This window comes from Trachymyrmex cornetzi, unplaced genomic scaffold (assembly GCF_001594075.2).
Source record: "Trachymyrmex cornetzi isolate Tcor2-1 unplaced genomic scaffold, Tcor1.1 scaffold248, whole genome shotgun sequence".
Lineage (NCBI taxonomy): Eukaryota > Metazoa > Arthropoda > Insecta > Hymenoptera > Formicidae > Trachymyrmex > Trachymyrmex cornetzi.
In genome coordinates this window covers 1-20,497 of record NW_017297144.1, presented here as the reverse complement: position 1 = coordinate 20,497, position 20,497 = coordinate 1, and the positions used below count along the sequence as shown (strand labels likewise).

General features: G+C 38.5%; 3 protein-coding genes across 7 annotated transcripts; 2 read left to right on the top strand and 1 right to left on the bottom strand.

Annotated features, from left to right (window-relative positions):
• The first annotated feature begins 1,334 nt into the window (after positions 1-1,334).
• LOC108761407 (F-box/LRR-repeat protein 7) lies at positions 1,335-5,340 on the top strand. Of its 2 annotated transcripts, none has more exons than XM_018507915.1 (7): positions 1,335-1,445; positions 1,562-1,632; positions 2,012-2,139; positions 2,210-2,484; positions 2,600-3,105; positions 4,292-4,568; positions 4,657-5,340. In XM_018507915.1, the coding sequence occupies exons 1-7, from the start codon at positions 1,376-1,378 to the stop codon at positions 5,145-5,147; spliced, it is 1,818 nt and encodes a 605-aa protein (XP_018363417.1). In that variant the 5' UTR covers positions 1,335-1,375; the 3' UTR covers positions 5,148-5,340. The 2 variants fall into 2 exon arrangements, with proteins under 2 accessions (XP_018363417.1, XP_018363418.1); XM_018507916.1 differs by lacking the exon at positions 1,335-1,445 and adding an exon at positions 1,799-1,931 and having other exon boundaries at positions 1,565-1,632.
• Positions 5,341-6,694: 1,354 nt separating this feature from the next.
• Dsor1 (mitogen-activated protein kinase kinase 1) lies at positions 6,695-17,576 on the bottom strand. Of its 3 annotated transcripts, none has more exons than XM_018507924.1 (9): positions 16,811-17,576; positions 15,511-15,736; positions 15,304-15,416; positions 14,245-14,356; positions 10,383-10,559; positions 10,078-10,297; positions 9,796-9,962; positions 9,590-9,712; positions 6,695-8,975 (listed from the first exon to the last, which is right to left on the bottom strand). In XM_018507924.1, exons 1-8 carry the CDS (start codon positions 16,924-16,926, stop codon positions 9,596-9,598), a joined length of 1,248 nt encoding a protein of 415 aa, XP_018363426.1. In that variant the 5' UTR covers positions 16,927-17,576; the 3' UTR covers positions 6,695-8,975; positions 9,590-9,595. The 3 variants fall into 3 exon arrangements, with proteins under 3 accessions (XP_018363426.1, XP_018363427.1, XP_018363425.1); XM_018507925.1 differs by having other exon boundaries at positions 6,695-8,972; XM_018507923.1 differs by having other exon boundaries at positions 6,695-9,712.
• On the top strand, positions 10,491-14,163 carry LOC108761403 (sodium/potassium-transporting ATPase subunit alpha). Of its 2 annotated transcripts, XM_018507907.1 has the most exons (2): positions 10,491-10,653; positions 10,733-14,163. In XM_018507907.1, the coding sequence occupies exon 2, from the start codon at positions 10,763-10,765 to the stop codon at positions 13,835-13,837; it is 3,075 nt and encodes a 1,024-aa protein (XP_018363409.1). In that variant the 5' UTR covers positions 10,491-10,653; positions 10,733-10,762; the 3' UTR covers positions 13,838-14,163. The 2 variants fall into 2 exon arrangements, with proteins under 2 accessions (XP_018363409.1, XP_018363408.1); XM_018507906.1 differs by lacking the exon at positions 10,491-10,653 and having other exon boundaries at positions 10,676-14,163.
• Positions 17,577-20,497: the final 2,921 nt, after the last annotated feature.

Below are 20,497 nucleotides of genomic sequence, written 5' to 3'. Positions count from 1 at the left end.
TGAAAATTACAAAAGTGAGCAAATTTACTAGGTATTGACCAATGAAATTATCAGTATTCTAGTAAATTCACTCACTTTTGTAATTTTCACTTCGTTTCAAGATACAGAATCATCGACATCTAGAATGGACCGCTGATGGCATTAGAGTGAGAGGCAGGAATAATAAGATCGTTTTTTCTCTGTTTACTGTTGTTTCTAACTACTGTTGGATTAACAACAACCAATCAGGCTTCAGTAAACAGAGAAAGAACGATCTTATTATTCCTGCCTCTCACTCTAATCGTCTTTCTACCCCCACCATTGCCATCAGCGGTCCATTCTAGATGTCGATGTACAGAATCGATCCCCAGGGAATCGATTCTGTTTGTGCGTTGACCTACGACAACGACTTACGACTACGACTCAGTTGCTACCATCTTTGTGCGCGGACCCTATCTTGAAACGAGGTGAAAATTACAAAAGTGAGCGAATTTACTAGAATACTGACAATTTCATTGGTCAACAGCTAGTAAATTTGCTCACTTTTGTAATTTTCACCTTGTTTGAAGATACAGAATCGACCCCCTGGTAACAGAGAACAAAGAATAAGAGCCTGCGCACAATAGTGGAACAGGAATTAGATATTAAGATTTCAACCTATCAGAAACTGATTACATCGGAATATACGATTTCTGACAAATCGATTGAAATCTTAGGCCGGTATTCATAGTTGAGTCTTATTTCAAGACCGTCTTAAGTAATGTCTTAAGACTCTAATGCAGCCTTCTGATTGGTTCGTGACTCCTTAAGACCGTACTTAAGACGGTCTTGAATATAAGATCTGACTATGAATACCGGCCTTAATATCTAATTCTTGTTCCTCTATTGTGCGCAGGCCCGTATTCCCTGTTCCCCGTTCCTTTTATCGTGCGGAGATTCACCTTATGCTGGATTCAACCTGCATCCGATTTGCGTCTTACGGCGCTATGCAACCAATCAGAAAACAGGATTCCGATGGATTTTGCTTCGTATCATCGGAATTCTATTTTCTGATTGGTTGTAGAGCGTCATACGACGCAAATCGGATGCAGGATGAATCCAGCATTAGAGTGACATGCTTTCCGACCGCTACCAAAGTTGTGACTAATCGCCGCCATCGAAAAGGTGCCTTAACGCATAGTGCATAAGCGAATCAACTAATCGGAATCATTCCTTTCCTTTCAATCCATTGGAAAAGACGAATTTCGATTGGTTGATTCCCTTGAGTTTATGCTGTGGGTAGCCATTCGCTTCTTTCTCTCCACTTCTCTCTTACTTCATGGACGATGGGGATATTAAGTATAATAAAAGTAAAGAGGCGGAGAAGTGTTTTGTGTCGGAAATAGAAATTAAATCAATGATGAACGATACTTTAGAATTGGATTATGCTGAAATGCTTCGTTACATAGGTTTAGTCGTATCGGACGGTAAGCGTCCTAAATTTTTACGTTTGCATTTATGTTACGTGTGCATTTATATTCGCGTTGAATCGTCAACGAAAACTCTGGCCAACAAATTTCACGTGTCTGTCCTTTCGTTCTAGATTGCCTAAGTTCGGAAATGATAGACGGCGTACCGATACGAAAATTATTCATCAGTAATTTGGCTGAAAGGGTTCGTTTCTCCCAATTTTTAAGCCACATTTACTATGTGTGTGTTCGTTGCTTTCTGTTTCTTACTACATATACTTCTTACCTCATGCCTTTTTCCTTCTTCACGACCTTTTATCAGCAATTATGTCATTTTTCACATGTTATGTCTTGTCTCGTCTCTTTCAAAGTTTGTCAACTCCCATCTCGGGGTGACAGAAGGCGAAAAAAAGTGGGTAAGAGGCAAAAAGGCAAGAAATAACAAGTGGTAAGAAGCAACAGGAAACGAAGAGCATATTGTAGATGATTATTACAATCAATGCAGTAAGCATCTTAACATTTTAACAACCCGCTAATACAATTGCACTGTATTTGTTTGATTTGTCTGACAAATTTTATTCCAGACAACTTTCAAGGATTTACGTGATTACTTTTCTATGTATGGAAATGTTGAGAGTTGCTATTTACGTAGAAATCATGGGAAATGCAACTATGCGTTCGTCACGTTTACCAAAGTGGCAGATGCAATAACGTAAGTTTCAAGGAGGCTGTACTAGCAAATTACTGACAAACAATGGTGGTTTGTAACCAATTGTTTGTAGAGCGATGCAAGATGGGAGTAGGAAACGAATAAGATTACATAATAGAGATTTAAGAGTGATGGCTGCAGATTCTTGGCATCAACCCGACAGTATGGAACAGAGATTATATAATGTAGGGAAAGAGTTGAAAATAATTTCTGAAAGAAAGGAACAATACGTTCACAAGTATCTGCAAAATGATACCGAAAATGTATCCATCCATATGCTGAATGACGATTGCTTGAGACATATCTTCCTATTTTTGCCAATAGTAGACAGAATTCGTATAGAGATAGGTGAGTTTAAGCATAAGCATTAAAGATTTTATATCTGTGAGACAGATTGTATTTGTTTACTTCTCCGTACTAGGAGATGGACCTTTTGTATATTGTTTTACCATTTTATTTACAGTTTGCAAACGCTGGAGAGATTTAAGCCAAGATTCATGGCATATGATAAAAACATTGGATCTCTCACCTTCTACATGGGGTTTCTCGCACACCCATATGATTCATACAGCTTTACTTCGTAAAATATTGCTGAAATGTGGCAGATTCTTGACGCGAATAGATCTAGATGAGCCACTTCATTATTTAAGTCAAAGCACATTGACTATTATCGGAAAATTTTGTCCTAATCTTACGTGTATCAATATTACCGCATTAACAGTTTGTGCATCAGGTATACGTACATTAGCAAATAACTGTAGAAACATAATCAAGTTTTGTTTAGGACCATCCACCTACAGTTGTGATAATGAATTAAAGTATCTCTTTAAGTTAAACCAAAACTTGGAGTGTCTTGTGATAACCAGAAATAATATTTTGGGTAAATCCTTATTATGTTTGCCAGAGCAAACTATGCATACAATTATATTAGACCGCTGCGACTATCTTCAGGACAATCATCTTTCAATGGTAAATCAATTCTTTTTTGCTAATTAATCACAATGAGATACATGTGATCAGAGAATGGAAAGTTACTTTTCAAATAGTTACAAATTACTGATTTTTTTAAGTAGCTTGTTACCATTACTTAAAGCGTAACTATTCGTTACTTTTTTTTTTTTCAAATCGGTCTAAAAATAAGTGCTAAAATACAACCAGTCTAAAAAATATACTTTGTAATATTTTTTATTCAAATGTTGATAAAAGCATTATATAACAATGGCACTAGCTTTATTTTTAGTTTTTTTTTTACAATTTCGTAATTCTGAAATACGTAGGATTACAAAATCATTATGCTTTTTAAGGAATAAAAGTGAAGCTTTACGTAACAAGTCATTTATCGTCACGAGAGAGTCAAGTCTCTTAATATTTGAATGAATATGTATCTGCAATTCTGCAATCTATTCACCAATTAAATTTTCAAAACGCTATTCGGCTGATATTTTTAACAATAAATTGTTCATAGTACTTAAGATGCTTATCAACTTAAATATATCATTAAATTACTTGTAAATTTTTTATTTGTCATATTACTATTCGAGTTTTAATTAAGATTGCGTTTTAAGATAGAAAATTTAATTGGCGCTCAATTTGCAATATTTGATATATGTACAGATTTATTCTAACATATTACGCACAAAAATCAAGTTTGGATAAAAAAAACTCTTTCTCTTTTAAAAAACAATAAGTTATCTTAAATTTAATAATAAATGAACTAATCACAGAGGCGTATTAACATTTTAAGACATTAAAACAGTCTTGAAATTAGAACAAATTATGAACACTATGTCTAAAGACTAAAGATTGAGTAAACGAAAATTATGTCATATCAAATATATTAGGTTCTAAATACAAAAAAATAACTAAAATTCGTTACCATTACAATTACTAAAAAAAAATAGTAACGTAGTTACCAGTACGCTATCAAAAAAGTAACTTGTAACTGTAACTTCGTTATAAGTAACGAGTTACTTCCATTCCCTGCATGTGTTACAGTTAATTCAGTACTGCAACTGTTCACACGCGTGCGTGCGTGCATGTGTACGGACCAAACATGAAAAATATATGCCTTGATATATGAGCTGATTAGTTTTCTAAGCGACCAGTGAACGGTTATAGTACTGAGTCAGCACTCAATTGATATCGTCACGTGCAGGCTCTGAGGAAACTTGAACATTTGATACATCTTGCAATAAACGAATGTGTCGGCATAGCTAAACATACGTTGGAAATTATCAGTCAACATTGTAAAAATCTTAGAATATTGGAGCTTAATGGAAACTTTCCCTCCGCACAAACAGCGGATATGTTGTATTTGGTCCACCTTGTCAATCTGCATGACTTAAAAATCACGTATAATCCTAAAGTGTCGGACGATTTCCTTACTGATTTAGTACAACATTGTCAACAGCTTACCAACGTAGATATTACAGGTAAATTGCAATCATAATACGTGTGTGTGTGTGTGTGTATACTTTTTTATATTTATCATTTTTCAATTATATCTTACATATTCAACAGGTTGCTGTAACGTGAGCGATGCCGGATTAGCGGCTATCGCTACGTTAGTAAGGCTAGAAAAATTAGTTGTCAGTTATATACATCAAGTTACTGACGAAGGCTTAAAAAACATGTGTGGCTTGAAAGAATTGGAGTGTCGAAGATGTCCATTTAGCGATCGGGGTATAACAATGCTCATAAAGTCCTCGCCCCAGTTAAAATTATTAGATCTTTCCGGATGTAGATATATCAAGGATTCCACCCTCGAGGTTGCTAAAGATGCTTGTAGCAGTCGAACTAATAATGTAATGTTGAAGATGATAATTGGGGGAACAGCAATTTTCGACCTCTTTGGTTTAGAGAGACTACCTCCGCTATTGCATATAGTTAATGTTGATTTGTCTGATCTTAGCAGTGTGTCTACTATGTATCTCGTGGACGATCTGGAATCTTGGCACGATGAAGATTCAGATTATACGGAATATTCCGATTATACAGAATATTCCGACTAGACGGAATATTCAGAAAATGATTATAGTGAATACGGTCATCTGACGGATTAGGTCATTAGTTGTATATCGATTCGGATTCTTAAGAATATCTGTCTCTCACAATTTTTCATGATTCTAACCGATTTTTTCTACAACGGATTGCTACCTGGATCAGAATCTTACCATCGTATTGGCTGCGATGTTGACAATGCATTGCAGCCAAAGACATAGAGAATGGACTGCGTGATCCGTGTGTCAAAATGGTCGATAGGAATGAGAGAGAGCAGACCGTGGCAGACGGCCATTTCTATCTCTTTCCATTCAATGGTGTAATGGGAGAGATAATGAGAGGGAGATTGGCCGTCTCCCATGGTTCCTCTCTCTCATTATTGTCGACCACATTTGATATATTACTTAGATACGGATCGCGCAGTCCATTCTCTATGTCTTTGATTGCAGCCAATATGGTGTCAAGAATGTAATTCAGCAGGGAAAGTCAAGCATCGTGTCCCGCTGGCTTTAGCGTTTATCAGTGAGGTTTTTAATGCCTATTTTATAATTGCGTAAGCATTGTTATAAGTGGTTGTAATTGTAAAAATTGACCAATCACAGTCACATATTCTTTTCATATTTGACTGTGATTAGTTAATTCTTACAACTACATCCACACTTGCAATTATGTTTACAGCTATTGTAGAACAGGCATAATGCTTGCTTCACAATAGCCGTTAGCGTAGTCGTAAGAATTGATTAATCGCAGTCGATTATTCTCACATTCGACTTGATTGGTCAGTTCTTACTACAACCACGACTATTGTAGAATAGATATAAGATTTTGCGTATCTTGTTACTAATAATGATTGACTTTACATATACTTATTCCCATGAATATATAACGCTTATATACTGTTTTTAAAATTTCATTATATTATGCGATAATAAAGTGCAATAACATTTACACACGCGCGCGCGCTCACATACACACACACACACCACACGCGCGCGCGCACAATGTACATATAAGTTTGTTATATTACGCGATAATACAGTGCAATAAAATAAAGTTCTGCAAACATAAATTTTATCTACTATAAATTGATACCATTATACATACCTGCATGTCTGGCTTTTCCTAGGAAATATTTTACTCTCCTCACTCTCAATATCATTATTATATATAATTGTTCACTTGGGTTTTCAGATACCGAATATGGAATTACAACATCGATGATTTTATTGTATTTATAATTAATAACGTTTAGACAATGAATCAATACAACTGCAATTATTATGCACATATGTATATGCAACAAGGAATGTGCACATATTTTAATAAGTGCTAGGAATTACGAACTTTGCGCAAAATTATGAATCATCGCTTGATAAAATTGCTAAATTATATTGGCATTTCCATACACTTCACGACACGATCTTTTCATGGATAATTTTTAATCGTGTATATTGTCTTCCTCTATGGTAGATAATAGAAACCATTTTACAACAATATATGCATTATATGCCTTTTATATATATATATATATATATGTGTATATATATATATAATATCCTTACTATTATATATTATTGTATTAATCGCGATATAAACGTAACATGATTTTAATTCTTGAGCGTCTTACGCTCTTGCCGGTACACATACACACATGGAGAAGTATCTCACACGGCACACAAGTATTACAATATAATACTCGTAATACTTCATCCGGTGATTTTTTTAGCCAACTCTGAGACAGTTATTACATGTAATATGATGAGACTAACTTGTAGATTATATCTACAAAATATAATATTCTGCACAAGACATTTCAACGAATGACAAATCGATCATAATGGGTGCGTTCCGTTTCATGCATGATGCGTATGCATGAAAATGTCTCATTTTATCTTTCTTTAATATTCAATGAAGAACAAGGTCAATAAAATGCTATATCATGAGCATTATGCGTAAAACGGAATGCACCTAATATCATGATTTAGCATATTCGCAATCTATTAGTGTTTCCTCACAATTATTCTATTGCACCGTTTATCTACTGGTATACATTCCCTGTGATGAAATATGTCCAGTCTGTCAACTTTAATACACCAATATTAATATAACAGTTAAATAAGCATTGCATAATTGAATGTCTGTTTAAATTGCGGAAAATTATAGCAATTTACATATAATGACGCATACAAAATGATAATAAGACAATTGAAATATATATAAAAAGAAATTCAATTATCATTTTAATTTAATTTTTCAAATATTCGTAAATTTCAAGTTGGCCATTAATAACTTGCCGTAAGATGGCAAGACATTTTTCATAAAAATTGCACAATAAGATTTGACATGCAATTGGTCGTACAAAAGATCAATCTTTTTGTTGCGGTTGGATTATGTATACCTATGTGCATGCATGCACGCACGCATGCACACGCACACACACATTTGGATGAATTGTCGATGGATAATAGCAATGAAAAAAACAGACATATACATATGTATATATATGTTTTTCATTTTTATTATTCATTAACAAATAATAATATGTGAGATACTTCACTCTACTACTATCATGCATTTTATATTTTTAAATTAATGTGAAATACCGACAATAAATCCAGTCTTTATCGCACATTTAGCACTAGGAAGGAATCGAGAATATCACTCACTGTATGCACATATATTTTGCAGCGAAAGAATTCATAACGTAATATTCTAAATCCTATCGAGTATATAAATAGCTCAAACCATGTTATGAATATTTCATTATTCGTAATGTAAATTACAATTATGTGAAAAATGAGACAAGTTTTTTTTTACTTTGTATGTTCGCCATTGAAGGATTGATTATGCGATGATAGAGTTGGTCTTTTACATCTTAAACGTACATAATAGTCTATTAAATGTAAGTTTATACATTAATGTTAATAAATTCGCAAGACTTTATAATCGAAAGCGAATTAATTTTAAAGACTTGAATTATATTATCAAAATATTCTCTCTAAATTGCCTTTTTTGAAAATGATTACTATTACTATACTATATAGTGTAAAAAGCACGTTTGTGTTTCTATGGCTGTGTATGTGCGTGCGTGCGTACGTGCGCGCGTGTGTGTGTGTGTGTGTGATGTGTGCGCGCGCGTGCGATTAAAATTAAAGACATGTGTTATAATACGTGTTAACGCGCGTGATTGAAAATAAGACGGCAACCGTGAGTTTAATCAAAGTTATGCATTGATACAAAAACAATGGTTTAACATGATTAAAGATGAAATTTTTGATCGTGTAAATAACATTTCTATGGATGTCAGGTACAAATCTTATACAAGTAATTCTCGATCTAATTAATTTTCTCAAACGACGTTCGTAGGTTTAATGCTCATTCGCGCATCCTAATATCATATCACGGGGAACACAATTTGCCCATGAATCTAATAATAAACTTATATTGCAATTTGTCATCTTACATACTCTTAACAGAAGCATAAGACGAACACGTAAAGTGAATCTTATGAATGAAATTAATATTTGGCACAGTGGCGTGCTGCGTGTAAATTGTTTGGACAAGCAAAGTCCGAGCGAAGCACGACGTATCCGGTCCGCAAGACAAGTGTTTCACCTATATATCACGGTGATACTTGACGAATTATTACACGTATTACAATGTAGTCATTTCTCCCTGTAAAAACCAAGAAAATGACAAAGATGCATAACAATGGGGTATCAATCGAATTCCTTATGACTGCTTTTATAAGTAAAATCTGTGTAATCATTTGCGTAACGCTCAACAGTCAACAGTGATACGATGTTCATTTGATACGGTCAACGGACTTGGCGCACCTACCAAAAACGTAGATGTATTAATTTTAAACTATAAAAATTCTATATAGGCTCTAATCAATTAAATCAATAAGGATTAAAAAGTCTTTGAGAGCCAATGCTGGATGTTATTGCAATTACGTTTTATTGTACGTATATAATAATTGAAATAGACGTTTTGATCCTTGGTTTGGATCCTCTTCAGTAAATATAACATTAATGATAAGAATATTTGTTCGCGTCGTAATTTGAACTGTGAATAATGTGTGTCTGGATAAGTCAATTTGCATCCATATGTCAATGTCCATTACAAAGTTTAATGGCTGTTTTGAGTATTGGCATATAATGCGGTGTTGAAAACTCGCTTGTCATGGCTCTAAATCCGGAAGTGAGTTGTCGAAACGTCTGTTTCAATTATTATATACGTACAATAAAACGTAATTGCAATAACATCCAGCACTGGCTCTCAAAGGCTTTTTATTTCTTATTGTATTAATTTTGCAAAAAGATATTGCTAGGGGGGAGAGAACATGAGAGATATATACGCCACTGTTTGGTCGAATGAAAACCTAGATGAACCAAGGCGTAACTTAGGAGTACTGAACGCGAATATATGTTGTCAAGTATGTAAGTGTTACATTTATTCAGGATTGCACGGTCGATAAGTGCGTTGGCGTAGACGGCTCTAGGTCCATAGTACGGCATACCCATCCAGCGAGATCTACGTTTTCCGATTCAGCTTTCCTTATCCATTCGTGATTCTAAAACACGCCATCGGAAAACATAATTCTTCCGTTTCCCTTTCTGTTCAAACTATCAATGTTTATTCGCGAGTGAAACATACCGTTAACGTTTTCAAATCTGCTCTATCATTTGGGTTCCTCTTTAAACATCGATCAATAAAATCTATGAAAGCGTTGCTGAATAATCCGGATGGCAGTCTTGGTGGTGGTTCGTTGACTATCAATTCCAACAACTCGAATACCGCTAATGGCTTGGGAGTGTGCGTGCCTATGATAATAAAGAATCAAGTCGATTAATATTCAGAAACACAACTTTTCTTCATGAAGGAGACATGCAAGAAACATGCGAATAAACGAATGGACGCTTATATGCAAGTACTGACAACGTCTCGTCGGTGGTCGTGGAGGCGGCGTGGAGGATTCGCTGACTGTTGTCGGATTCTCCCCAGCGTGTTGTATCCATTCCGAACCAAATATAGAAGCTAAAAGCCTATCATCCGGCGGTGGAATAGGATACATCCCAATCGCCATTTCCACGAGTGACACACCGAGCGACCAAATGTCGCTTTGCACCGAGTAATGTGATCCTTGGAGTCTTTCTGGCTGAAAACGCTCGATATAAGACACGCTCGGGGCATATTGACACACGTAAAAATTATCACGAGCGTATAATCCACGCCAAGCTTACCGACATATAACTTCGCGTGCCGACGAACGAATGAGCCATTGAATCGATCAGTTGTCCAGAAACGCCAAAATCGCAGAGCTTGATTTCACCCGCGCTGTTCACCAAGATGTTACTTGGTTTTACATCCCGGTGCATTATGGCGTGCTTATCTCGTAAATAAGTTAAACCTTTCAGAACCTGTGAAGGAGAAACAAAAGTTTGCAATGACATATATTACCATAAACAAACGAACAAAGTACACGAAGCGACATCAAGAAAGAGAGGAAGAGAGGTACGTTTTTTTTCTTTGCGTCAATCGTATTAAAACGTTTCGATATTAAAAATGTTTGTCGCGTTAAAAAAAAATGCAGGGCAGTTTGAAGACGCAACAAATCATCATTATGCAGCAGCCGACTCGCGTGTCCATCTCGCATCAACCGATCCGCGCGTCCACCATACATCTACACAAGAAGAAGCTGACCGAAGAGGAGATACAAGAACTGCATCAGGAATTGGAGACCGTCGATCACGTGATAGGATTGGAGATTCTATACGAGAGGCTGGGCACAAACGCGGAAACGGGTCTGACGAAAGAGCAGGCGTGCAAAATCATGGAACGAGATGGACCAAACGCCTTGTCACCACCCAAGATCACGCCAGAATACATCAAATTCTTTAAATGTATGTTCCATGGATTCGCCGCGTTACTCTGGGTCTGCGCGATTCTATGTTTCATCCTGTACGCAGTCACTAATTTCATGCACGAGGATGATGTCGGTATCGCATGGCTAGGAATAATCATCGTTATGATATGCATCACCTCGGGGGTGTTCGCGTACATACAGGAGAGCAAGAATATTAAAGTGATGGAGTCCTTCAAAAAGATGGTGCCCACTTTCGCTACTGTGATCCGCGACGGTGAAAAACTGCGCCTGGGTACAGAAGAGCTGGTCTTGGGCGACCTGGTAGAGATACGCATGGGCGACAAGATACCAGCCGACATCAGAATAATCGAATGCCGTGGACTCAGAGTCGAGAACTCGAGCATCACTGGTGAGAGCGAGCCGGTGGCGCGCACCGATTATCCGACCGACAGGAATCCTCTCGAGTCCTCCAACGTGGCCTTTTCCACGTCGTTCGCTGTCGCGGGTGATGGCAAAGGGATCGTGATCGCCACGGGTGACCGTACTATGATAGGCCGTCTGGCTGGTCTCACGTCGCATCTCGTCAAAATCGAGACGCCAATCGCCAAGGAGATTAGGCATTTCGTCGAGATTATCACTATTGTGGCCGTTCTATGCGGCCTGGCGTTCTTCGCTCTGTCACTGCTGATCGAGCCAAGTCTCATACGAGCGTTTACCTATCTACTTGGCATAGTTATCGCCAACGTACCCGAGGTACTGCTAGTGACCGTGACGACAGTTTTGACACTGACCGCTCAGAAAATGGCGAGCAAGAACTGCTTGGTGAAGAACCTGGAGGCGGTCGAGACTCTAGGCTCGACATCGGCGATCTGTTCCGACAAGACGGGCACGCTCACGCAGAACAAGATGTCCGTGTCTAATTTGTGGTTCGGCCACACCAGATATAACTTTCCACCGGGAGAGAGAATCGGCGTCGAGAGGGATTTGCTATTAGAGAAGCCAGCTTTCGACGTGATGCTACGAGCTGCCACCCTCTGTTTGCGTGCCGAATTCACCGCCGAGTCCTTCATGCTGGCACCAATCGAGGAGCGCGAGATTATCGGTGACGCGTCTGAGACCGGTATCCTCAAGTTCTGCGAGCACATTCATCCTACGCAGAGATATCGCGAGTCACATCCGAAAGTTGCAGAGATCCCTTTCAGCTCCATGACCAAGTATCAAATGTCGATACACCGAGACACCAATGGTTATACCATGATATTGAAAGGAGCACCAGAGGTGATTATGGAAAATTGTACAACAATATTGACGGCGACCGGGGAAACGAAAGAGATGACCGCCAACGATCACGCGATATCTCGCCGTGCCTGCACCGAACTGGGTTACCTTGGCGAGCGAGTTCTAGCGTACTGCGATCTGGATCTGCCCACCAGTGTGTACGGGCCAAATTACAAATTCGACACCGACTCGCCCGCGTCCTACAACTTTCCTGTCAAGGGATACAGATTCGTGGGACTGATAAGTCTGCAGGATCCCCCGAGGCATGGCGTGCCCGAAGCGGTACACAAGTGCCGTACCGCCGGTATAAAAGTGATCATGGTGACGGGTGATCATCCGGTGACGGCGATGGCAATTGCCAAGAAGGTGGGTATTATAAGCGAAGGTCACGAAATTCGTTACGAACGAGCGATTCTGCAAGACAAGTCTTACACGCAAGTGACCGATTCCGTGGTCGATGCCGGCGCGATCGTAATTACCGGTGCCGAATTGAGGAACATGGATGCGAGTGAGTTGGACAACGTTATACGCCGTTACGAGGAAATCGTGTTCGCGAGGACGTCGCCGCAGCAAAAGCTGTTGATTGTCGAGAGTTGCCAACGGCTGGGAGAGATCGTCGCGGTCACCGGCGACGGTGTCAACGATTCACCGGCACTGCGGAAAGCCGACATAGGAGTAGCGATGGGGATCGCGGGCTCCGACGTTGCCAAGAACGCTGCGGATATGATACTCATGGACGATAACTTTGCGTCGATCGTGACCGGCGTCGAGGAGGGTCGCCTGATATTCGACAATTTGAAGAAGTCGATCGCGTATACGTTAACGTCAAGCGTGCCGGAGATGTTGCCCATGTTGAGCGGCCTATTATTCGCGATTCCTCTACCGTTGGTTATTGAATTGGTCATCTGTATAGATGTCGGCACTGACGTGGTCCCTGCGATTGCTCTGGCCTACGAGAAGGCCGAGTCCGATATAATGCGCCGGGCACCGAGAAACCCTCAGTACGACAAGCTGGTGAACAAGCGTTTGATATCCATCACCTACGGCCAGATAGGAATGACGCAGGCGTTTGCTGGATTTTACACTTACTTCATGGTGCTTATGATGAACGGCTTTATGCCCGATCGTCTGTTGGGTTTACGAATAGAATGGGAGAACCCATCCATAAATGATCTACAAGATTCCTGGGGCCAAACGTGGACCTACAAAAACAGAATGAATCTCTTGATGGAGGCGCAAAGCGGATATTTTCTTTCCATTGTCATAACGCAAATGGTAGATCTGGTCATGTGTAAGACCAGGCGCAATTCCATCTTTCAACAAGGAATGAGCAACTGGTTTGTCAATTTTTCCTTCGTTTTCGAAGTTATTCTAACAGGACTCTTGCTCTATGTCCCAGGCACGGAATACGTACTGAAGACTATGCCACTGATAGCTTACTGGTACTGGCCTTGTTTGCCGCTCGGTGCATTTCTTTGGATCTACGACGAATTGAGACGTTTATGTATTCGCATCTTCCCAAGTGGAATTATGGAAAGAGAAACGTACTATTGAAACCATTTCTTCTTTCACGGAGAGGATGGTTACGCGCGCATAAAACCATCTACCAAACCACACAATAGATGTGTTCAAAATACATTATAGAGATATAATTGGAGTATGTGATATCTTTAGGTGATATCTCCCTAATTTAGGTATTTCGGACATTTCTGCTCTATGGAAAGTAACTTGTATTACTCGTAACGATTCGTTACGGACCTGTCTCTCTACGGACATCTTCTCACGTTTCAGGCGTTATTACGATCAGTCGATCAGAGATAACTGTTATATTTATATCATTACAATTTATTTTTATTAATTGGGAAAAAGCAATTGTTATCACGATAGAATTTATCCTAACTGCGAGATCCCGTTTTTCTCTTTCCCTCTTTATTTATATCAATAATAAAAGAATAATTTACAGCACATGTGATTGTACTTATCATGGATTCTGGAATTCGTCCCGCTTTTTTCATTATTAGGTCTAACGATCCACCATCCATATATTCCATACATATACAAATTTCTCCCCCACTGAAAGAGATAGTATATATACAGGGTGTTTAGTGTAACGCACTTTTCAGACCTTTCGACAGCAAAAAAAGTTGAAAGGTGAATATTCATCTATTTTATACAGGCTACATGTGCAAAAAAAATTGAAACAAAATTTTTTTCATAAAAAATCAAAGTCATCTTAAATTTTTTAAATAGCATCATACCATTTTTTGTTTTATAATATTACATGGATCTTTAAGACGAATTCAAATCACTATCGAAATGTCACTTTTATTGATGTTTTACTAATTCTATTGCATATTTTATTAACCATTTGAGTAGGTAGGTAAATTTTTGTAGGTGGAGTGTTTACAGCATCCCCAGGGCATGTTTGACGCTCTATTACTATTATATAAATTATATCGACGCACTACTACCACTTTAATCTGTCAAGTACTCAATAAGGAAGATACTAAATCGATAAGCTCCGTTACCAATCTAAAAGTATGAAATATTTAAGAAAACCTGCCTGGGGTGCTCAGACAATCCATATACCTACTTGAAGGTTAAATAAGTACATGTATGTATGTATGTATGTATGTATGTATATATATATATATATATATATGTATGTATGTATGTGTTCTAGTCGAAGGTCGTAAGTACTGCTGTTACAAATAACGCTGCAAATTTGATATCAAGTATCAATAAAACACCAATAAAAGTGACATTTTGATAGTGATTTGAATTTGTCTTAAAGACCCCTATAATATTATGGAAAAAAATAAATATTTCGTTACCATTGCGAAAATTACAAAATGGCAGATGACATTTTGACACAGTTTAGTCCATTCTATCTACATAAGAGCGCTTTGCGAGACACCCTGTGCGCGCGCGCGCGCGCGATCTTATATATGCATGTAAGCACATGTTATATCTCAAGGAACAATTCTCTTAAAATGTAAACATATTTCCTAAAAGTTTACCTGCAAAAAGCGCCATAAAATCCAACTATATGTGCAAAGTTACATTCATGAAGGACTTTTAATTCCCTAATTATTTGCTTCTTGATAGGTGGCTTCACTTCCAAGCGTATTTGCTGAAAAATTTGTGACAAAAATACCAGTTGAGTATAGAATAGATATTCTAAATATCTATGAATACATATATAATGATTAAGTAATATCATTTACCTTCATTGCCATTATAAGACCATATTTTTTATGTTTGACTTTTGTAACAACGCCACCATTACCCGAACCTAATTCACCTAATTTTTCAAAATCCTCGCCGCATAGTTCTCCAACTTTTTCTTTTTGTCCCAGAAAGCTCTCTAGTCGTTTCTTTTGTTCCTCGTCCATCTCTAGATCCTCTAATCTTGCTTGAAGAGTATCAATATTCAATGTGTCCCTCATGCCGCTGCAAAAAATAGTGTTAGAATTATATGATGACAAACTTCCAGATAATAATTTCAAAATGATCGAAATCTTTCAAATTCAAATAAGCTCATAAGAATTAGAGAGTTTATGAAAATTTCGTAATTATTTCAATTAATCAGAAATGAATTACGGTTGAAATCTTCAAGTAATAGATGTTTTACAGCATAAAGCACATAGAGCTTGAATAAAGTACCTCATATAAAGCTGATTTTATAATGAGGCAACAATTGCTTGTCCTAAGACTTATCCTGATTCTACAATGAGTCGGTAGTTGGAAATCTTAAGTTTTAACATATAAATAGGTGAATATGATTTATCGCATCTATTAGTTGTTAGTTGTACAGCGAGTCATTTAGCTCGACTAATCGGAAGGAATAAAGTCGAAATTGATCAGTCTTAAGAAAATTGATAGTCTTAGTCGTACAAGTTGGCTGTTGGCCAACTTCACCGAGATTCACCGATAAGACTTAGAACTACCAACTACCGACTCATTGTAGAATTACCTTTATCAGTGAATCAGTGAGCTGAACGACTCGCTGTACAACAAATCGTAGATGTACAAACTCATAGTCAGATCAAGACTAAAAATTTCTAACTATCGATTCATTGTAGACTCAGCATAAGTGTACTATATAGGTAATTTTTACATCAAAGTTCTGTAATGAGATAGGAACATTGTACACTGTTAATATATACAATATGATACATTGGCTACATTCAGCAGAAAAAACTAATCAGTTCGTGCTTAATGATACTTCAATGTTGGTTCTTGCCTTTAGTTCTTCACTGGATCTGAATGTAGGAATCAATTATATTGAAGAATCACGAAACACTAACTGATTAGTTTTCTCTGTTGAATACAGCTATTGTAAATTGTTAATATACATGTATGTATATTAAACAGCTTACAATGTATTGTATCACATATATATTAAGAGTGCATAATGTGTGTAAAAACGCACGACCTAGCCGTACACGCGCGCGCGCGCACGTAATTACATGAAAATAATAAAATTATATAAAAATAATAAAACATCCTTGTTCCCGGACTTACTCAGGCATTTCCGGAGGTTCCGGATACGCAGGCGGAACCGGCGGTGAAGGAGATGCTTCTGGTACTGGTTCTATTGAGCCAGGTGGTAATGTTAAATTGAGTTTGTTCTTTGACATTTGGTGGTTGGCCGTTTAAAAGTATTTTGAAGAATGAACACTACACTACGTGAGATTATCACTTAACACAGACGTGAACTTGCGGATCATGTAAGATTAATCTGTCTCATCTACCTTATTTTCCTTACAAGGGAATAACGCAAGATCTGATGAGACAACAAAAAAATTTACCGTGTCCGTCAATTTTTCTCAATTTTCGCGCCAATCACAACATTCGCGCGAATCTCGCAGTTGCATTCATCGTTCGTTCTCCTCGCGTGCATTCATAAAGGGAACGTTTGTTCGACACTTAGTACACGTCGCTAATAAGAACGAACTTCCAAATCACAAATCTACAAATCTCTTCGTTATCTAAAGTTTTCATTATTCAGTAAGAGATAGGTACGTTTTTATCACGCGTCAGGTTTTGGTAATCGTCGAGTAGATGTTAACAATGATATATGTCGCTAACCTAAGCGACAGGGGTGTGGAATACTCGCGAAAAGCGAAGAAAAGAGGTTATGCGAAACTTCGCGGGAACCGCAAAAGCGAACATATCTAGTACTACCACCTAATGTTCACTGAGCACTCTGAGCAGATCAACAGCAATCGAATGGGATTGGTTCTTACTTATTGATTTAACTGATTCGGAAAAACAGGAAAACAGTCACATAACCTATCACTTCCCTCCTACGCGGTAGCCAATCAATTCATCGCTTTTTATGTGGGATTCAGGTCTGTTAGTTCGGATCTACAATAGGTGTTTTAAGCCTTAAAGGTGCCTTTTCATGCAAACGCACGACACTCATTTTCGGCGACAGAATAGTTCATTAGTGTTAAAAATTGAAGTAATGCTGGATTCACACTGCATCCGATTTTCGTCGTACGACGCTCTGCAACCAATCAGAAAACAGGATTCCGATGGATTTTGCTTCGTATCATCGGAATTCTGTTTTCTGATTGGTTGAAGAGCGTCGTACGACGAAAATCGGATGCTGTGTGAATTCAGCATAAGGCTCACATTGAGCTGTTCATGCGGCAGCGGAACAAAATTCAACCAATCGTAAATAAGACCAATCGTAAATAAGACAATCGTCTTAATACTCCGTGGCATTAATAGAAACAGATATTGTGAAGAAAATATAAAAGTAGAAACCTAGATAACAAATATGTGACATTGAAGGGTATGGCTGATTGGCAGTCTAAATCACATGAACGGAGAGGCATTTTTATCAATTACTGCGTATAATTAGAGACCTATGCTGGATTCACACTGCATTAGATTTGCGTCGTACGACGCTCCGCAACTAATTGGAAAACAGGATTCCGATGGATTTTGCTTCGTATCATCGGAATCCTGTTTTCCGATTGGTTGCGGAGCGTCGTACGACGCAAATCGGATGCAGTGTGAATCCAGCACTAGGATCCTCTAGAATATGATGGATTCACACTGCAACCGATGTGCGACGTATGACGCTCTGCAACCAATCAGAATACAGGATTACGATGGATTCTTTTAGTATCATTGGAATCCTGTTTTCTGTTTGACTGCATTCTGCAGACACAGAAATTTTGCAACCGTTTTATGATGCGTCGCGCTGATTGGTTTATACTTTTAGTTTTAAAGGAATAGTCTAATCTGAGCGAAGAATTATAAAACGGTTGCAAAAATGTTGAGTTTGTGAACGCAGCCATTGTTTGCAGAGCATCGTACGACGCAAATCGGAAGCAGTGTAAATTCAGCAATAGAGTAATGCTGGATTCACACTGCATCCGATTTGCGTCGTACGACGCTTTGCAACCAATCAGAAAACAGGATTTCGATGGATTTTGCATTTTAGCTTCTCTCTTTTAAGGTAAAATATGAATCTGTCGCATTTTAAGTGCAAAATATTTGGGGATTTTATGCAACGCGAACAGACCACATGAAACTTTATCCCTAGGATGGAAGGTAAAAAGTGAAAATTTTAACCATTAAAGTTAATGGAAAAATTTTTAACTTTCCATTCTAGAAAAAAAGTTTCACGATCGATACTCTGCACATTGGGCGCGGAAACGATTGCCGCGCGGCAACATGAGACGCGGTAACCAATGAACACATTAGGAGCTGTAAGCTTATTGGCTACTGCATCACATTTTGCAGCGCGGCAATCATTTCTGCGTCCAGTATACAGGAGTCACCAATTCAACTTTGCCGTGCGAAGGATGTAATGCTGGATTCGCACTGCATCCGATTTGCGTCGTAATATTAGGCTGGATTCAGACTGCCGATTTGAATCGTACGACGCTCTGAAACCAATCAGAAAACAGGAATCCGATGGATTTTGTTACGTATCATTAGAATCCTGTTTTCTGATTGGTTGCAGAGAGTCGTAGGATGTAAATTGGATGCAGTGTGAATCCAGCATTAGAAGCGGAATTCGGGAAAATTCCGACGTGCTGCATGTAAGAAGAGCAAACGCGACAACCTGACATGATTGTTTCACCAAAATGATATCGAACACCAGAAATGAAGGGTTTTTTTTTTACAAGATAAAAATCCATTCGGAATAAAGCACACGTAGCGTTTGCAGGGAGAGAAAACGCGAAAACCTGACGTGATTGGTGGCGTTCAGCAGATTCAATTATTGTGATGCAGAACCGTGAGCATTCGCTGCTATTAGTGCATTCTTCTAGATTAACCAATAACAGCGAAGGCTAACGGATCGGCAGCACAACAGTTGAGTCAGATGAACACGATCATTGGTTCTTGATAATTATATCGGGTACAGGAAACATACCATTTCAAGAAGAAAAGGCATCACCATTTGGGTGGATCGAGAGACTCCTGGATGAGAAGAGGGAATCATTTGGGTGCCTCGAGAGAATTTACAAGATGTGGGGGAAAAAAAGGGGGGGAACCATTTGGACGACTCGAGACTTCCCCGAAAGGTACCATCCAGGGGTGCGTTCCAAAACGCAACTTTGGTAATTGAAATCTATAGTTAACGTAACGTAAACTATAGCTTTTTAGTAACTAAAGTTACGTTTTGGAACGCACCCCAGGAAGTGACGGAAGGATTCTATGGTTATTAGTGTTCTTTTTTTTTCCCCCTCCGTGAACAATAAGGGTCCAATAACTTTGGTTTCCTTCAACGGATATCAAAGAGAGAACGAAACGGACAGGGAGCAGACCTACGCCTTAACGGTACCGTACCAACGAGCGTTTTGAAATCAAGGTTGCCATCCTTTAACGGTACATCGGAGATTGAGTCTCCTCTCAGGAGTACCAGATCCACGTACACAGGGCAAGGAACAAACCTCCTCCTGACGATGCCGTATCACAGGGAGATTAAACGGGGCACCACCCCCCCGAAGGCGAAATATCCCCGTAGAACCAGCGCACCGTAGGTGCGTGAAACCCTCATCCAAGGGGGAGTCTCGTTTATGGGGGGTATTTTCCTAGGGATCCCGAGGGCTCTTGCCTGCCTCGGTATTTGTGGAGAACTGTCCTAAAAAATGGGTCTCCGTTCGGGTATTGGACCCGACAATCGGCTGTTCTGAATTACAGAAGTATCATATGCTAACTATTGACGTCATCAAGAATTTGGGT